Source organism: Muscardinus avellanarius (assembly GCF_963383645.1).
Source record: "Muscardinus avellanarius genome assembly, chromosome: 13".
Classification (NCBI taxonomy): Eukaryota; Metazoa; Chordata; class Mammalia; order Rodentia; family Gliridae; genus Muscardinus; species Muscardinus avellanarius.
The window spans coordinates 75,537,283-75,552,058 of NC_137799.1; the positions used below are offsets into that span (position 1 = coordinate 75,537,283).

The following is a 14,776-nucleotide window of genomic DNA, read 5'->3' on the forward strand; positions in this document are numbered from 1 at the left end:
AGAGAAGAAAGAGAATTGAAAAGGAATTCTTAGGAGGTTTGGTTAAAGAACTTTGTTGTTAAACAGTTGTGCGACTCTGGGAAAATAATGTAACTTCCTGAGGACCCAGTTGCCTCATCTATAACTTGGTAGAGAGATAGGGATTAGTGAGCATTTTCAAGCTTGGCTGACCAGTAGGATAACTTTGGTAACTTAAAAACCTTTGGTCATAGTTCTCTCCCAGACCAAGGAGTTAAACTGGCAGTAAGTCTTGGATGTGGGTATTTGTGTTGGTCAGGTGAGTTATTCTGAGCCTGAATTAATGAGATTAATTAAGTTGAAAGCTGCCATTTCCAATCTTTCAGGAATGTTTAGTGACTAAAGGTCTGTGACATGTCACTGTCTGTCTGGTGGGATAGGTGTACAGTATACCCGAGCACAAACGTGGACCTCACATGACCTTTGAAATTTTCGTAGCCAATCTTTCACCTCCAACTATATCCTTTCCCAAAACACTTGCAGATGGCTTTGGATTATATTCACACCACTTTGACATTTTGAAGACCCAAGGGCTTTCCCTTGGGCTGTCTTGAAGGAAAGAGTTAATGTCACATATGACTTTAAAAAACATAATCAAAATCAATCTGCCTCTGGACTTTTCCAACCTCTTTTTAAGAACCATTACAGCCTTGGCCTATGCTTGTCAGAAGCAGGGGGCCAGAGGCTCATTGAACGAGTTGGCCTGTCTCTCTCAAGTCCTGGTGAATAATTAATCTTGTCCTGCCCAGGGTAAGACTGGTTCCCTCCCACTGACCCCCCTTGCTCAAGAGATTGAGAGGTAAAGATGGCTCAGCTTGGTCTCAAGCCACTCCCCTGCCTCATGAAAAGGAACTTCTGACCTAAGCCCACTTCTTTGTCTAGACAGGAGAATACTCGGGATAACTCAAGGGTAAGTTATCAAAGTGGACAGAATCCTCACTGGTGTCTGGATGAATGGCTGAGACATGCACATGTTAAGTATTCTGTAGTAATAAAAAGGAAAACAGGTCTTCCTTTGTCTGATTAGACTCAGGAAGGCAGAAAGGACGCCCTGGTCCTGAGCACTGCGAGGCCTCATTGGGCATCGCGGGTGTGCCACCAGGGGTCACACTGCTCAGAAGGGTTCACTGGGGCTCACTGCTCTGTGATCGCTGTCTTGAAATTCATACTAATTTTATTGGTGGATTCGTGTTTGGCAAGGGAAGTGTTTATAGTACAGAGGGCTGGGAGCGAGCTCACATGTGCTCCACCCTCTCGGGGCCTCCCTGGTTGTGGCTGTTTGAGTATCATTTTGCGGTGAAGATGCAGGATGCAAAGCAGATGTCTTTGCCAAGGGCTGGCAGAGCAGTGGTGTGCTTTCTGGGCAGTGTGATGGGAAGTTTGCCTTCCTCAGATTGAGGTGCATCCTGGTGCTCAATCCCTTGGGAGTAGGGGTCACCTGTCCACTGAGACTTGGGAAAGAGGATTAGTTTCCTTTTTCCTGGTAGGCGCTCCATCTTTATTTTGCACTGGGCCCTAGATGTTTTATAGTTGACCTGGCCTAACCTGATTACCATCAGACAACTTCAGGGTATAAAGCACTAGGTGTAGCTCGAAAATGGTTGTCAAAGCCAGGATCAGAATGGTCTATACCTCTTAGACCCTTTCCTTCAAACAATACATATCATAAAATATACATAGCATGTATTTGCTTTGAGGTGGGACAAAGAGCTTTCCTAAGGCCTCAATATGCTATTCTACCATGTAGGAAGAAGAATATGTCTGTCATAAATATCAAATGAGCTACCATAGGTAAGTACTCGGCACAATGCCAGAAACATAGTAGATATTCATTGGATTTGAGTTACTATATGGTTATGATTATCATATACTATGGAGTTTGAGAGCGACTGCCAACATATTTGATTGACACTACAAATGACACATGTTTTCATAAACTCAGAGTTTCAGTCTCCAGCATTCTGAGGATATTTTGAGTTCATTAGAAATTTTCAGAAGAGGAAAAGAAGCTCTGGTAGAGGAAAGTTGTTAGATGAAAAGGGACATAAAATGCACACACAGCCTCTGGTTCACTGTGGAGCTGTACAGGGAATACAGTAGAGCGGATGCCAGGGGATGGAAGCCCCTCCCTGTTTTGCTGGAGAGATTGAATGCAGGAGACTAACTGAATGTGGATGTCAAAGTATGTAACGTGGGGACGTGCAAGCCTCACACCCCTACTGAGGATGGATGGTTCCACAGCACTGGCGTCCTGTCAGGGACCATCACTAGTGTGTGCAGAGCATGGGGTAGAATGCTGACTTGTGCAGCCTGGCGTTCCTATGGATATACTCTAGCATGTGTTTGGATTTTCTGGAAGTAAAAGAAGCTGCTATACAGATCCATCACTATTTTTCATAAGGAGTTAGCATTTTTACAAATACCTTAAAACTAGCACACTATCATGTGCTTTTTACTTTCTCTATTTCTGTGTGTGTGTGTGTGTGTGTGTGTGTGTGTGTGTGTGTGTGTGTGTGTTATAAGGGGTTGAACTCAGGGCCATTTACCTCTGAGCTACACCTGCATCCCTTTTATCCCTTTTTATTTTTTATTTCAAAACCGGCTCTTGCTAAGTTGCTAAGGGTCTCACTAAGTCACTAAGGCTGGTTTCAAACCTGTGATTCTTCTGTCTCAACCTCCCAAATACTAGGATTTCAGGCATGTACCACCATGCCTGGATTTCAGCATTTTTCTTGCAGGGAGAATCTGTGTAACTTTTAAGGCATGGTTCCAGAGAACCCACACTGTATACGTGAAATCCCATGCTGTGAACAGGAATGATGCAGAGTTGGACCCTTTATGATCATATGTAAATATATGCATTTCTTAAGTGGGTGAGAAAGGTGATAATCTCCATCTCCTTTAATTGCTGATTGGTCAAGACTAACCTATTGCTTTGTTTTCCCAAAACTTGGTTTTAATTTACTATATAGCTCTAAAATTAATTTTGTTAAGAAAAAATATGAAAATATTTCACTTATCCATGCTTGGTAAAGGAATTACTTCAGTGGGAATAAAAGAAAAGGAAGAAGGAAGCGAGGGGAAGAGGGGAGAGAAGAGAGAAAAGAGAGAGGCGGCTTCACTGCACTTTTTAGACCGACTCCCCTTGAGTTCATCAGTACACGTCTCTCAGCAGGATTTCCTCTCCAAACTCAGAACACTCTATGATGTGCCCATTGAAAGCTACCTCTCACTGCTCCACCCTCAACAGGTAAAGGCAAGCTTGCTGTACCAAACCATTTCTAGAAGTTTCAAAATGCATGCTCTACCTTATTCCTTGCAAAAGCTGCCAGCCAGGTAGGGGGTGCTTCATTTAGAAGTGACAACTCACAGAAGTAAAATTTGTATATTTCCTAAAGCCTCCTTTAAAGATATATTTTCAGAAACCTTTTTATTGAGAACATTACTGACCACAGCTGTAGGGACAAAAAGTGCTCAGTGTGAACTGCAAGGTCCAATAGCACAAGGAAGGACACAGGCTGGGATGATCACCTTTACTGTGAACAGAGAAAATTGCTAGTCACTGATGGAACAAGCACAAACCTAAAGGTTACAGAGTTCTCACCTAAAGAGGGGGAGGAGTTAGAAAAAGGCTAGAGATGAGACTCCAAAGATAACGAAGAAACAGTGGATAACTAGGAAAGAAGCAAAATACCGAAAGACAACCCCAAGTCTTCTCTCATAAGAGGAAGAGAAGGAGAAGAAGGAGAAGGAGAAGGAGAAGGAGAAGAAGAAGAAGAAGGAGGAGGAGGAGGAGGAGGAATAATAATAATAATAATAATAATAATAATAATAAGAAGAAGAAGAAGAAGAAGAAGAAGAAGAAGAGAAGAAGTAAAGGAAGATGTTGTTAAAGTTCTGAATGTAGAATAGTGATTATCAGAAGTTGGGAAATATGTGTATAGGGGCTAGATAAAAGGAAGTTAAATTCAATCAGTACACTTTCTATGCAATGTGGAAATACCCTACTGGAATATATATATTCATGTAAATACAAATTCAAAATAACAAAAGAGAAATTTTGTGTCTTATTATTAATAATAGTTGCTTCAAAAATTATGGGAGGGAAGATTTTCTTTCCCCTGTTTTCTAGAGGTCAGACACACAGGGGAAGTCATTAGAGAGTCACCCCACACCAGGCAGTGGCAGAATTAGAGTAGGTGAGAAGACTAAGTCCTAGGTTCAGCCACTCCTTCACAGGATGTGAGATAGCAGCCGGGAAAGCCTGGCTGGCTCTCTGATTACCATGGCTTTGTTGGAATGGCCACCTCCTTGGAACTCAATGGTCCCAAAAGCATCCGTTGGGCTGAGCTGGGTGTGTTTGCTGATGGACCACTTCTCAGACTGGATGTCATTTCGGGAAAGGCGGCTTTCATTTTTCTCATTCTGCAGCACAGAGATACTGGGAGTGAGTCCGACATGTTGGCCTATTAGACGCCCACAGCAACACCTGTAACATAAGAGGGTGAAGTGAGCTCTCTGCACGAGCCACTGCGGGAACACACACAGAAAACAACTTGCTGTAGAGACCTACAATCACACTCACCCACTGCCAGTTCTCAGGCAAAAGTCCCTGATGAAGCTGTGTTAGGTAAGCGGTAAGCTCGGACATCATGTGCCATACGGAGCTCCTTTCTCTTTTCCCCTCCCTACTATCCTCTAGCGATGGAAGCTACACCGTGAAGCTTCCTGTCCTATTTCTCTGCATCTTCCACACCTAGCATATTGCTTAGGATGGGACAAAGTTGAACAAAGGTTTTCTAGGTTTTTCTGCTTCTCACTCCTTCCATCCATCAAATCCTGCATGAAGGATGCCAGAGAGCTTGGAGGGAACAATTTTAACATGCACATTTAAATGGGGGATTTCACTTATACACGAGTCACGGCCTAACTTGTCTCTCCCCAATTGACATTTGCTGTCAAATATCCAATTCCAAGAATAAAAATATGCAGGCTTAAGTGTTCTTGAGAAAACAATGAAAAAAAAAACATTTGTGAAATATTTGAGAACTTAAAATATGTTCCTTCTAGCCGGGCATGGTGGCACATGCTTGTAATCCCAGCATTCAGGAGGTCAAGACCGGAGGATCGCAGTTTGCGGACAGCCTCAGCTACTTAGTGAAGCCCTCCCCAACTTAGTGAGACCCTGTTTCAAAATAAAGAATAAAAACAACAGGTCAGGGAGGTCAAATACCCCTGGGTTTTTTTCCCAGGCTAAAAAAAAAAAAAAAAAAATCTGGGTGTGGTGGCGCATACTTGTAATCTCAGCACTTGGGAGGCTGAGACAGGACGATCATACAGGTTCGAAGCCAGCCTCAGCTACTTACTGAGGCTCTCAGCAACTTCAACTTAGTGAGACCCTGTTTCCAAATAAAGTATAAAATAGGTCTGGGAATATAGCCTGGAGGAAGAAAGACCCTGGGTTCCACTTCCAGTACCACACACACAAAAAAATAAATAAAATCTGTTCCTTCTATAATAAAATGTCCTTCTGTATTCTTACCACCACTATAACAATTATTAGTAATAATAGTTATAGAACATAGCTGTCCTTTCCTAAATACTAAAAATTTGGCATTTGTTTTTATGATAAAATATTGTAGTTTTGAAGACTTGATAACTTGTACAAGGTTATTCACTAGCCACTAATACTGTATAGTCTATATTTTAAATTTAAAATGCTTTTTTAAATTGCTTGTTTATAAGTTATTTCCAGATATATACAGGAGACTTTATTTTAAATGTGTCTAACCATATATACTATTGAGCTTCAGGAAGTTAAGCAAGGTACAAAAATGTGCTGAGAAATCTGACGTTCTGCAGTCTCATTAGTAATCTACTCAAGGTATTTTATTCCAATGTATCTACAGCAACTAATAACAAAAAGTATAGGTCACTCTTATGCCTAGTGATCATTTCCTTTCACCGTGATATACCTGTCATTTTGTACAGGCTCTTAGACTAAGAATTAATGTAGGCATGTCATATTATGTAGTGTATATGTATATATCTGTGTGTGTGTATATACATATATATGTTTATATATGGGTATTTGTGTGTATATATATATATATACATATATATATATATTTAAAACAACAATCAAAGCAGTCACTGACAGTGGTTCCCTTGCAATGGGTTGTCATTGCTGTTTTCTTTTGCCCTTTAATTATTTCTTCATGTTCTTAATACAATAAAGATAGCAAGATTACCTATGGGGGTCTTTTGTGCTGGGTATGATGTGAACACATTCTCTTTTATAAAATGCTCTTTCTATCCAGGATTTCTGGGCCTGAAAGAGAGAGAGAAAGAGAGAGGATAAATATAACATTTAAAAATTTTTGACTACAAAGCAAAATTTCATAATCACATAGTAAACTAGTATATCATAAAAAGAACTGACATTGTGGTTATTTTATATATAAAATTGCATATAACGCCGGGCATGGTGGTGGGAGGCGGAGACAGGAGGATCATGCAGGTTTGAAGCCAGCCGTGCTGGCTTAAGAGACCCTGTTTCTAAATAAAAAATAAAATAAAATGGGTCTGGGAGTGTAGCCTGGAGGTAGACAGGCTTTTAGGAACCCCAGTACCACCAAAAATATAAATAAATAAAATAAAATAAAATAAAATTGCATATAATAAAATCAGTGACTCCCCGAACCTATTATTAGGTTAACATTATAATATTGAGCGTTAAATTAAACAGCCCCACTAAAAAGATGTTCATGACAGAACCATTTTTTTGTGTGTGTTACTGGGGATGGAACCCCAAAGCATTCTACCTCTGAGATATACCCCTTGCCCTATTTTTTTTATTCTGTATTTTGAAATAGGGTCTCACTGAGTTGCAAAGGATCTCATTAAGTAGTAGCTGAGGCTGTCTGCAAACCGTGATCATCCTGTCTCAGCCTCCCAAATGCTGGAATTAAAAATGTGTGCCAGCATGGTCTAGGACAGAGAAACAATGTTATTTGCAGAGGAACTGAATTTGGAGGACAGAATGTTATATTTGCAATCTCACAGAAAACAAGTATTCAGTGGTAGGCAGACAGACATCTAAATAAATGTAAGGTATTTTCAGGCGGACACTTCTGTTAGATTTTCCATGTAGAAGAAAAGGGAAACAGCATGGGTATTTCTTTTTTTAATTTTTTTAAATTTTTTATTGGTGCACTGTATTCATACATCATAGTGGGATACAAAAAAGTTTTGTAGATATACATGCACACATCGCCCAGTCAGTCCCCACCCGATCCCCACCCCATTCCCTCCCCATCCCTCCTTCCCATGCTTGGCTTGGTGGTTGACATCTAGTATTATAGCAATTTATCCAAAATTAAAAATGATAATCTCATATAACAGTTTCATTTGTCTGATACCAAGCTTTTGATAACTTAAAAGATAACATTTTAATATTTCTTTTTGCTTTCTTTCTTACCAGAGAATATTTTTTTCTTTTTTTTTTTTTTAGGTGAAGCTATCATATATTTATATATTTATTTTTCAGAAAAAAATCTATCTTAATATGTAATATGGACTCTAGATACCCAAAACGATTCTTGAAAGCCACAACCCATCTTCATGCTTTTGCTAAGATCCAAACTAGAGATGCTTACTTACAAAGGAGAAACGCAGGAAACGGAAACACAAGGAAGATAACTGTCTTCCTCAGAGTCCCGGATTTCACAGGTAGTGCCATGGGAAGGGAGATAGCGCCCGCCCCCCATATCCTACATCCCTTTGAGCACGCCCAGCAGATGTGGCTTCTTAGAATGCCATTGTTGAACTACACCAGAAGCCTTGCCACTGAGATTAGGTTCCCAGATGGACAAAGATCTAGCAAACTGTAGGATCTTTGTTCCTAAGCAGAATGCTCATCCTGTCTCCCTCAATCCTTTCTTTAAAAGCATTTAAAACAGTACAGACTCTCCTATGAAATCCAGGAAGCTGCTCACAGATACCTCTCATAAGCCAGAATAACCTATCATATTAGTTCTAGAAGCCATCTCTTCTCTCTCTTGCTCAATCCAGTATCAAGCCTAAGTCTGCTTTTTTTTTTTTCCCAGTACTGGGGATGGAACCCGGGGGCATTCTACTTCTGAGTTACACCCTCAGCCCTATTTTTTATTCTTTATTTTGAAACAGGGTCTCACTGAGTTGCAAAGGGCCTCACTAAGTAGCTGAGGCTGGCCTTGAACCACAATTCTCCTGTCTCAGCCTCTTCAATGCTGGGATTACAAGCGTGTGCCACCACACCGATCTAAATCCATATTCTTGAACCCTTCAGGGTTAAAGTACAACTGAGCTGTTGGCTTGGCCTGCATCACTCGCTGGTCACTGCTGCCTGTGGTTAGTCTTGACTCCACCGGCAACCCCAGCATCTGAGGAAGCCATGTAGGGTTGTTGTCTGTCCTTTACCCCTTGATGGCACACTGGCTGTCCCTGCAAGCATGTAGCACTGATGGCTGTGGTTCTATAACAGTTGTGACAATGTGCATTTTATAAGCGCCGACCTGGGTGATGGTCGAGGGCCACAGAGCAACTGCGTGCATCTGGTTTCAGTGTTGGTCACAATCGTTTCTGGCTGTTCATGTATTGTCTTCATGAAAAAGAGTAGCCACACTGCCCCAGAGATCCACAGTTCCAGGTGGACCTCTGCACCTGCATGCCACAAAGCTAACCTCTGCAGTTCAGCCAGACATGAAAAAGTCTATTCTCAAAGATTTTTCTTCTCGAATATGTAGGGAAAGATAATGGCTCCATCTTTGTAACAGAAATAAGCTTAGCAGAACAGATAACCAGTCTTTATCTTTATAAAAAGCCTGTAAGTTAAACTATTCATAGGCCATGATTTTCCCTAGACATTGAATACTTTGGTTGATAATATCTCTTGGCAGACAGATGATAAAATGTTTCTCAATGGACATTTGAAACCCACTTTCCCTATACCTTGGAGAAAAGAAAAGGGAGTATTTTTTTCCCCCTCTTCTTTTCATGGCTCATTTTGGCCAGCATTCAGAAAGATCTTTAGGGCAGGCGGGAGGGGGCATCTGAGTATTTCAAGGCGTGCTGGTCAAGCCCTCCTTGAGAGGAAGCCAGACAAGCAGCATCATGGGTAGAATGTAAGCTTTGTGGCTCGGAAAAGTGGCACGAGGAGGATTCTGGAGTATGGAGAAAGCCACGGGAGTTCTGTGTTACTCTTTTCCTTGTCTGTAAAATGGGCCCAGCAGGAATACCTGACGCTCGGGGCCATCGACCTCATTTGGGGGGTTTTATGCTTTCAGAAGAGAGAGCTGTTGTGGGTTGATTCCGGTACTTTAAGTTCAGATGTGGGCGCTATGAAATCCCCGTAGCAATGACCTAGATTGATTTCCCTTTGTGTTGGCAACAGAGCACCTGGCTGGCTGTTCACAAATTATTTAGAAAAGTTATTTAAGCCGGGTATCAGACACATGTTTGTAATCCTAGTCTCAAGAGGCCGAGACAGGAAGACGATAGCAGGTTCAAGCCCAGCCTCAGAAACTTAGTGGAGACTGTGTTTCAAAATAAAAAAATAAAAAGAGCTGCTGTTGGTGGTGGGCCCAGACATAAAATGCCCCTAGATTGGATTCAATCCCCAACACCAAGAAAAAAAGTAGTTATTTAATGTCTCGGAGTCTCTTCTATACGATATAGGTCATCATAACTACTTTGGAGAGTTTTATGATAATCAGACCAGATAATTCAGATAAAATATCTGACACATAGTAGGATCTCAATGAGTAACAGCAATAGCTAGCATTTACGAAGGGCCTGTCCTGTGCTTGGCACTGTGCACCTATGTCCTACCATCACCCATCCTCAGAAGAACTTTGTAAAAGAGGCATGACAATTATATTTTCCCCTGAAGACACAGAGGCAGAGAGAGGCAGCAGGTGAATTTTCAAGCCAGGGTTTACACTTGAGCAGCCCGACTCTAGAGTCCACACTCTTACCCGCTCTGTTCAGCTGCCCTTCCAAGTGGGATGGTATGGCTATGCAGCGTGGGCGCTGGTATCCAGGCCTGCCTGGGAGCGCCGAGCTCATTTCCCCTCCAGGGCTCACATGTGTGGCAATGTACACTCTGCTGTCTGTTCTTCCTCTCTTTTTGGGAATAAAGGATGTGGTAGCACATGCTTATAATCTGGGTACGTGGGAGGCTGAGACAGGAGGATTGCAGATTCAAGGCCAGCTTCAGCAACTGTGAGGCCCTCTGTAATACAGTGAGACCGTGTTTCAAAATAAAAAAATATATAGGGCTGGGAGTATAGCTCAGAGTTAGAATGGCCCTGGGTTCAATCCTCAGTACCAAAAAAAAAAAAAAAAAAATAAGAATGTCCTTAGAACATGAGAAAGAAGTAAGAGAAGGGGTGAGGTCAGTGTCTCAGCTACAGCAAAGAATCGCTATAGGATTCCTAACTTGAGAGTCTGGTGGGCTGTGGTAAGTGGGTTAGGCTTTTCAAACACATCTTCAGTATTTCTTTCACTCGTGGATCCAGTTTCAGTCTGGAAGGTCCTGGAGATTTTAGTAAGATGGTAGCGGGGCAAATCTCTATGTGGGGATTGCTAACTAGTTTGTTAATCTTTCAGTATAAAGTAATTTGGCTTTTGCTCAGCTTAGCAACTTAATTACTTTCTCAAAGGTAAAAAGCTACCTTATCCTTAGCAAACTGACTGAGGATCAGTTTCTCTTTCTTGTTACTAGCAGATTAATCATTTCTCTTCCCTGGCACAGACAATTGGGGAGGAGAAAACAGACAAATGTAAAATAAAATGTCTTCCCATTGTTTATAATTGAATCGGAGTCTTTCTGTTTTTGAGAAGAAAAGTAGAGCGCATAATAGAAAAAAGCATGTATAACACATGAATTAGGGATTTGATAAAATATCATGCATAATTTATTATGCTCTGCTGTGGGCTTTGCTTCATTGTGCTTTGATTCAGGTCTTTAATGTGGACAGATATTAGATTTTTCAAATTATTTTCTTGGAAAGGGCATATTTGACGTATAATCATGGTTTAGCTTGTTCCCTAAACGAATTCCCTTTTCTTTTGTTCACAGGCTTTGAAGTACTCCGCATGAAGCTCTAGACTTTGCTTCGACATCCAACTAAGTTAGACATAGTGGTTATCCTCATTGTTAGTAAGTATGAAATAATTTTGACATGCCGTGTTCCTAGTTGACCTTATAATTTTTTAGTATGAAACTTCAGTGGAGAGTTTGCCTTAATATCTCTTCTTTTTAACTATGCTTTGGAAGTCTTATGTCTTCTTCGAAAAAAGGCTTCTACCTGCCCTCAGAAAATCACTTTTGTACCTTCTTTTTCAAAGGTAGAATGGTCACACAGCCAGGACTGAGTCTGTGAAGAGCTATTTTCTTTCTTGTCTTTCCGCATTATCAGTCATGTGTGATATGCCATAGGGAAGTGGTTTTCAAAGTCTAATAATTAAAGGACATCTTATTCAAAACAAAAATCAGGATGTCCACATTGCAAACAAAGTATAATCAATACCCTCAAAGAATAAAGTACAAATTTTAAAAATTAAACGTATAATCAATAAAGCATAAAACCAAAAAAAAAAATCTATAAATACTGCTTTAAGAGGAAAAAAGCAAATCATCTGAGCAGACTTCAACTTTTTTTCCACAAAGTTTCTATTGGTATTAGACCCCAAACTACTTTGAAACTTTTTTCCTAGGAAGTTTATCAGCTACAGAATCAAGACCTTTTCCCGGAGTGAAGAGTTTATGTCCTGACACACGTAGGGTATGTATAAAATACCTTGCCAGAAAGCTATTGCAATGAATAAAAATTGCACTTTTTATCAGAGCAATGTAGCCAAAGGATAATAACTCAGATCTAAATTCACAAGATTAAAAATAAAAAGAAGTACGTTAAATTTACAGAAACAAGTTACAAGAAAAATTTCCCCCTTTTCCCTATCTTCACATTTCCTGTTTCAAATGGACACCTTGTCTTCAAGACAGCAAAACACCAAGAACCCAAAGGGGCTGCAACCAAATACCCTTTTTCACCTTTTGCTTTGGTCTTCCTCTAGGTCCCCAGATCCAACAAGTAGAAGATGAACAAGAGAAAAGTTTGCTGAAATCCTTTTACCTGTGCACTGACTCTGGCTGGTGGCAAAGGCAGTCCCCGGAGCAGCCTGCTGCTTTCGTTTTGCTGTGGCCGGGGCTGGTCATCCCATTAATAATGCTCTTATGACCGCCCACTGGAAAAAAAGTCACTTGCCCGGCTGGCTCTTCCCCCAAGAGACGTTTCAAGTAAGCAATGAACTTGGGCAGATTAGCCCCTTGGAATGTGCCGCTGCTCCGGGATTAGCCTCACTAAGAATCCCATGGACATTCCCTTGCCGGCCCTCAAACACTGCTTCATTTGAACATCTAATCTGACGCCAGAAGAAAAACAAATCCCCGGAGAGATCGGATTTAACTGGCACGAGTCCTAACAGGCTCCCCCCACCCCAGCCGTTTGCTTTTTCCATTTTCAGAGAGAAAGCTTGTGAAAGTGTGATAAGGTGTTCTGAGTTCTGAAAGTTCAACTTTGGAAAGCAAATCTCTCTAAAGCAACAGTGTATTAATGCTCCAACTGGTTTGAACACACAAGCAGCATTGTTCACCAGCCTCAAAGAACGTGAGGATAGCATTTCTTTACAGAGGAACCATACGAAATGCAGAATATTCTGGTTCCCGAACATGAGCCTGAGTAGAATAAAGTTGGAGCTTGCCGGGGACCGTCTACAACTTCTAAAATGTCAGAACTAAGACTTGCCTGAACATACCTCTCCTTGCACTGCCTCTCCCCGATGGCAGAAAATGTATGACTGAAAACCTGTGCTTTCTGTTTCTTATGAAAAATGATGAGCAGTGGCTTTTACAGCATGTGGATTCCGATGGAAAGGGACGGCACTGGTGGCTTATCTGCGGTGGCTCCACTGCTAGGTTCTTGCTGGTATACACACACACACAGAAAAGCACTTTCAAATATCATCCAAGCGTGAACTTTTTAAGACAAAAGGCGTTCTTAACTAGATGAATAAACGTACTGAGGAAGAAATGAGTTCTAATTTCAACAAGGCAAAAATAATTTGTTTTTTATAATTTTATAATTTGTTTTTTATAATTTTATAATTTTATAATTTATAATTTTATAATTTGCTTAATTCTACCACCGAGCTACACCCTCAGCCCTATTTTATTTTTTTTAGTTTGGGAAAGGGTCTCACTGAATTGCTGAGGGTCACAATAAGTTGCTAAGGCTGGCCTTGAATCTGTGATCCTCCTGTTTCAGCATCCCATGTACTGGAAGGCTAAGACAATATAAAGTAATTTATGCCTGGTTCAAAAATATCTTTTAAAAAGCGAATTTATAGACGGGGTTGTAATGTGTACTATAATACAAGTACTTGGGGATCTGAGACAGGTGGATCACAGGTTTGAAGGCAGTTTCAGCAACTTAGTGAGGCCCTCAGAATCCTAGCAGGACACTGTTTCAAAATAAAAAAATAAAATAAAACAGGACTAAGGGTAGAGTTTAAAGGTAGAATGCCCATAGTTCCAATCCTTAGTACCAAAAAAAAAAAAAGAAAAAAAAGTTTTTATGAACATTACATTTTCAAAACCTCAGTTATCTTTTCCATTGTCAGAAGTTGGAGCTGGGAGGTGAAATTCTTCACTTTTATGTCTTGATAACTGTAAATCTGGGCAGGCAGTGGGGTCTGCAGCCGATCTTTGACCTTGTGTCATGTGAATGTGTCATGTGGACACTCAACAAGGGTCCTAATGGTGACTGAATGACTTCTTTCACACTTGGAGTAGGCCGTGAGCTATCTTCTCTGTTCTCTGCTCTTTCCAGGATTAATCATTAAATCCCCACATTTTCTGGTCTCTCACTTACCAAGTTCTCCCCAGAGGCAAGGGACAATAAACTATCTACTGACATCCAACTAAAGAAACATGACAATAAGCAAGATCCAAATGAAAAATTGGACTGAGATTTAGCATTAAACCACAGGAGGGCCATCCATTTTGCTGCACATGACATAATTTTGTTCTTCTTTATTACTAAGTACAATTCCATTGCGTGCATGTTTCATAACTTTGTAGTGCATTTGCAGCAAAATGGATGGCCCTGGAGAACCTTCTGATAAGTGAGATTACCCAGTCACAGAAAGTGGAGGCTCATGCTTTTCCTCAGATGTGGAAACGAGAGAGTGATCAGGAGACAAGAGGGGCTTTAAATAAAGGAGGAAACACCCCAGTGGAGGGAATAGGGCTCTAAGGGAGGGTTATGGCGTAAGGTAGGGAGGACTAATGAAGGAGATACTTCCATTGACATTATATACCAATGTGAAATTATCAGTGCCAATCTCAGTATCGTGTACAGGGAAGGGGAGCTAGTGGGGTAGGCTTACCAGGTGCTGTGTGCATGCGTGTCCCCCCTCCACTCTGAATTTCATTAAGATGTGAGACTACGATGCGCCAATAAAAGTATATTTAAAATCAGATGGTAAAGAAGGACCCAAAATTTAAAAATAAATAACTCAAGATGAGGAAACAAGGAATTAAAAACCCTTTTTCTCAATTAAAACACTAGAGAACAAAAATTATTTCTGTATGTACTTAATTTTTTCAAAGTAATTTTAATAAATTGCCATACAAACACTAGGCCAAACAACA

General features: G+C 40.7%; 1 protein-coding gene across 21 annotated transcripts in view; it reads right to left on the minus strand.

The window, feature by feature from the left end:
* The window catches only part of TRPM3 (transient receptor potential cation channel subfamily M member 3), a gene marked incomplete at both ends in the record, with an annotated part of 906,375 nt that overhangs the window by 294,497 nt on the left and 597,102 nt on the right, over positions 1–14,776 (minus strand). For all 21 annotated transcript variants that reach the window (XM_080708373.1, XM_080708370.1, XM_080708385.1 and 18 more), the window contains 2 exons: positions 4,303–4,507; positions 6,270–6,349. In XM_080708373.1, the coding sequence (XP_080564499.1) occupies positions 4,303–4,507; positions 6,270–6,349 (285 nt within the window). The remainder of the gene's footprint in view (positions 1–4,302; positions 4,508–6,269; positions 6,350–14,776) is intronic.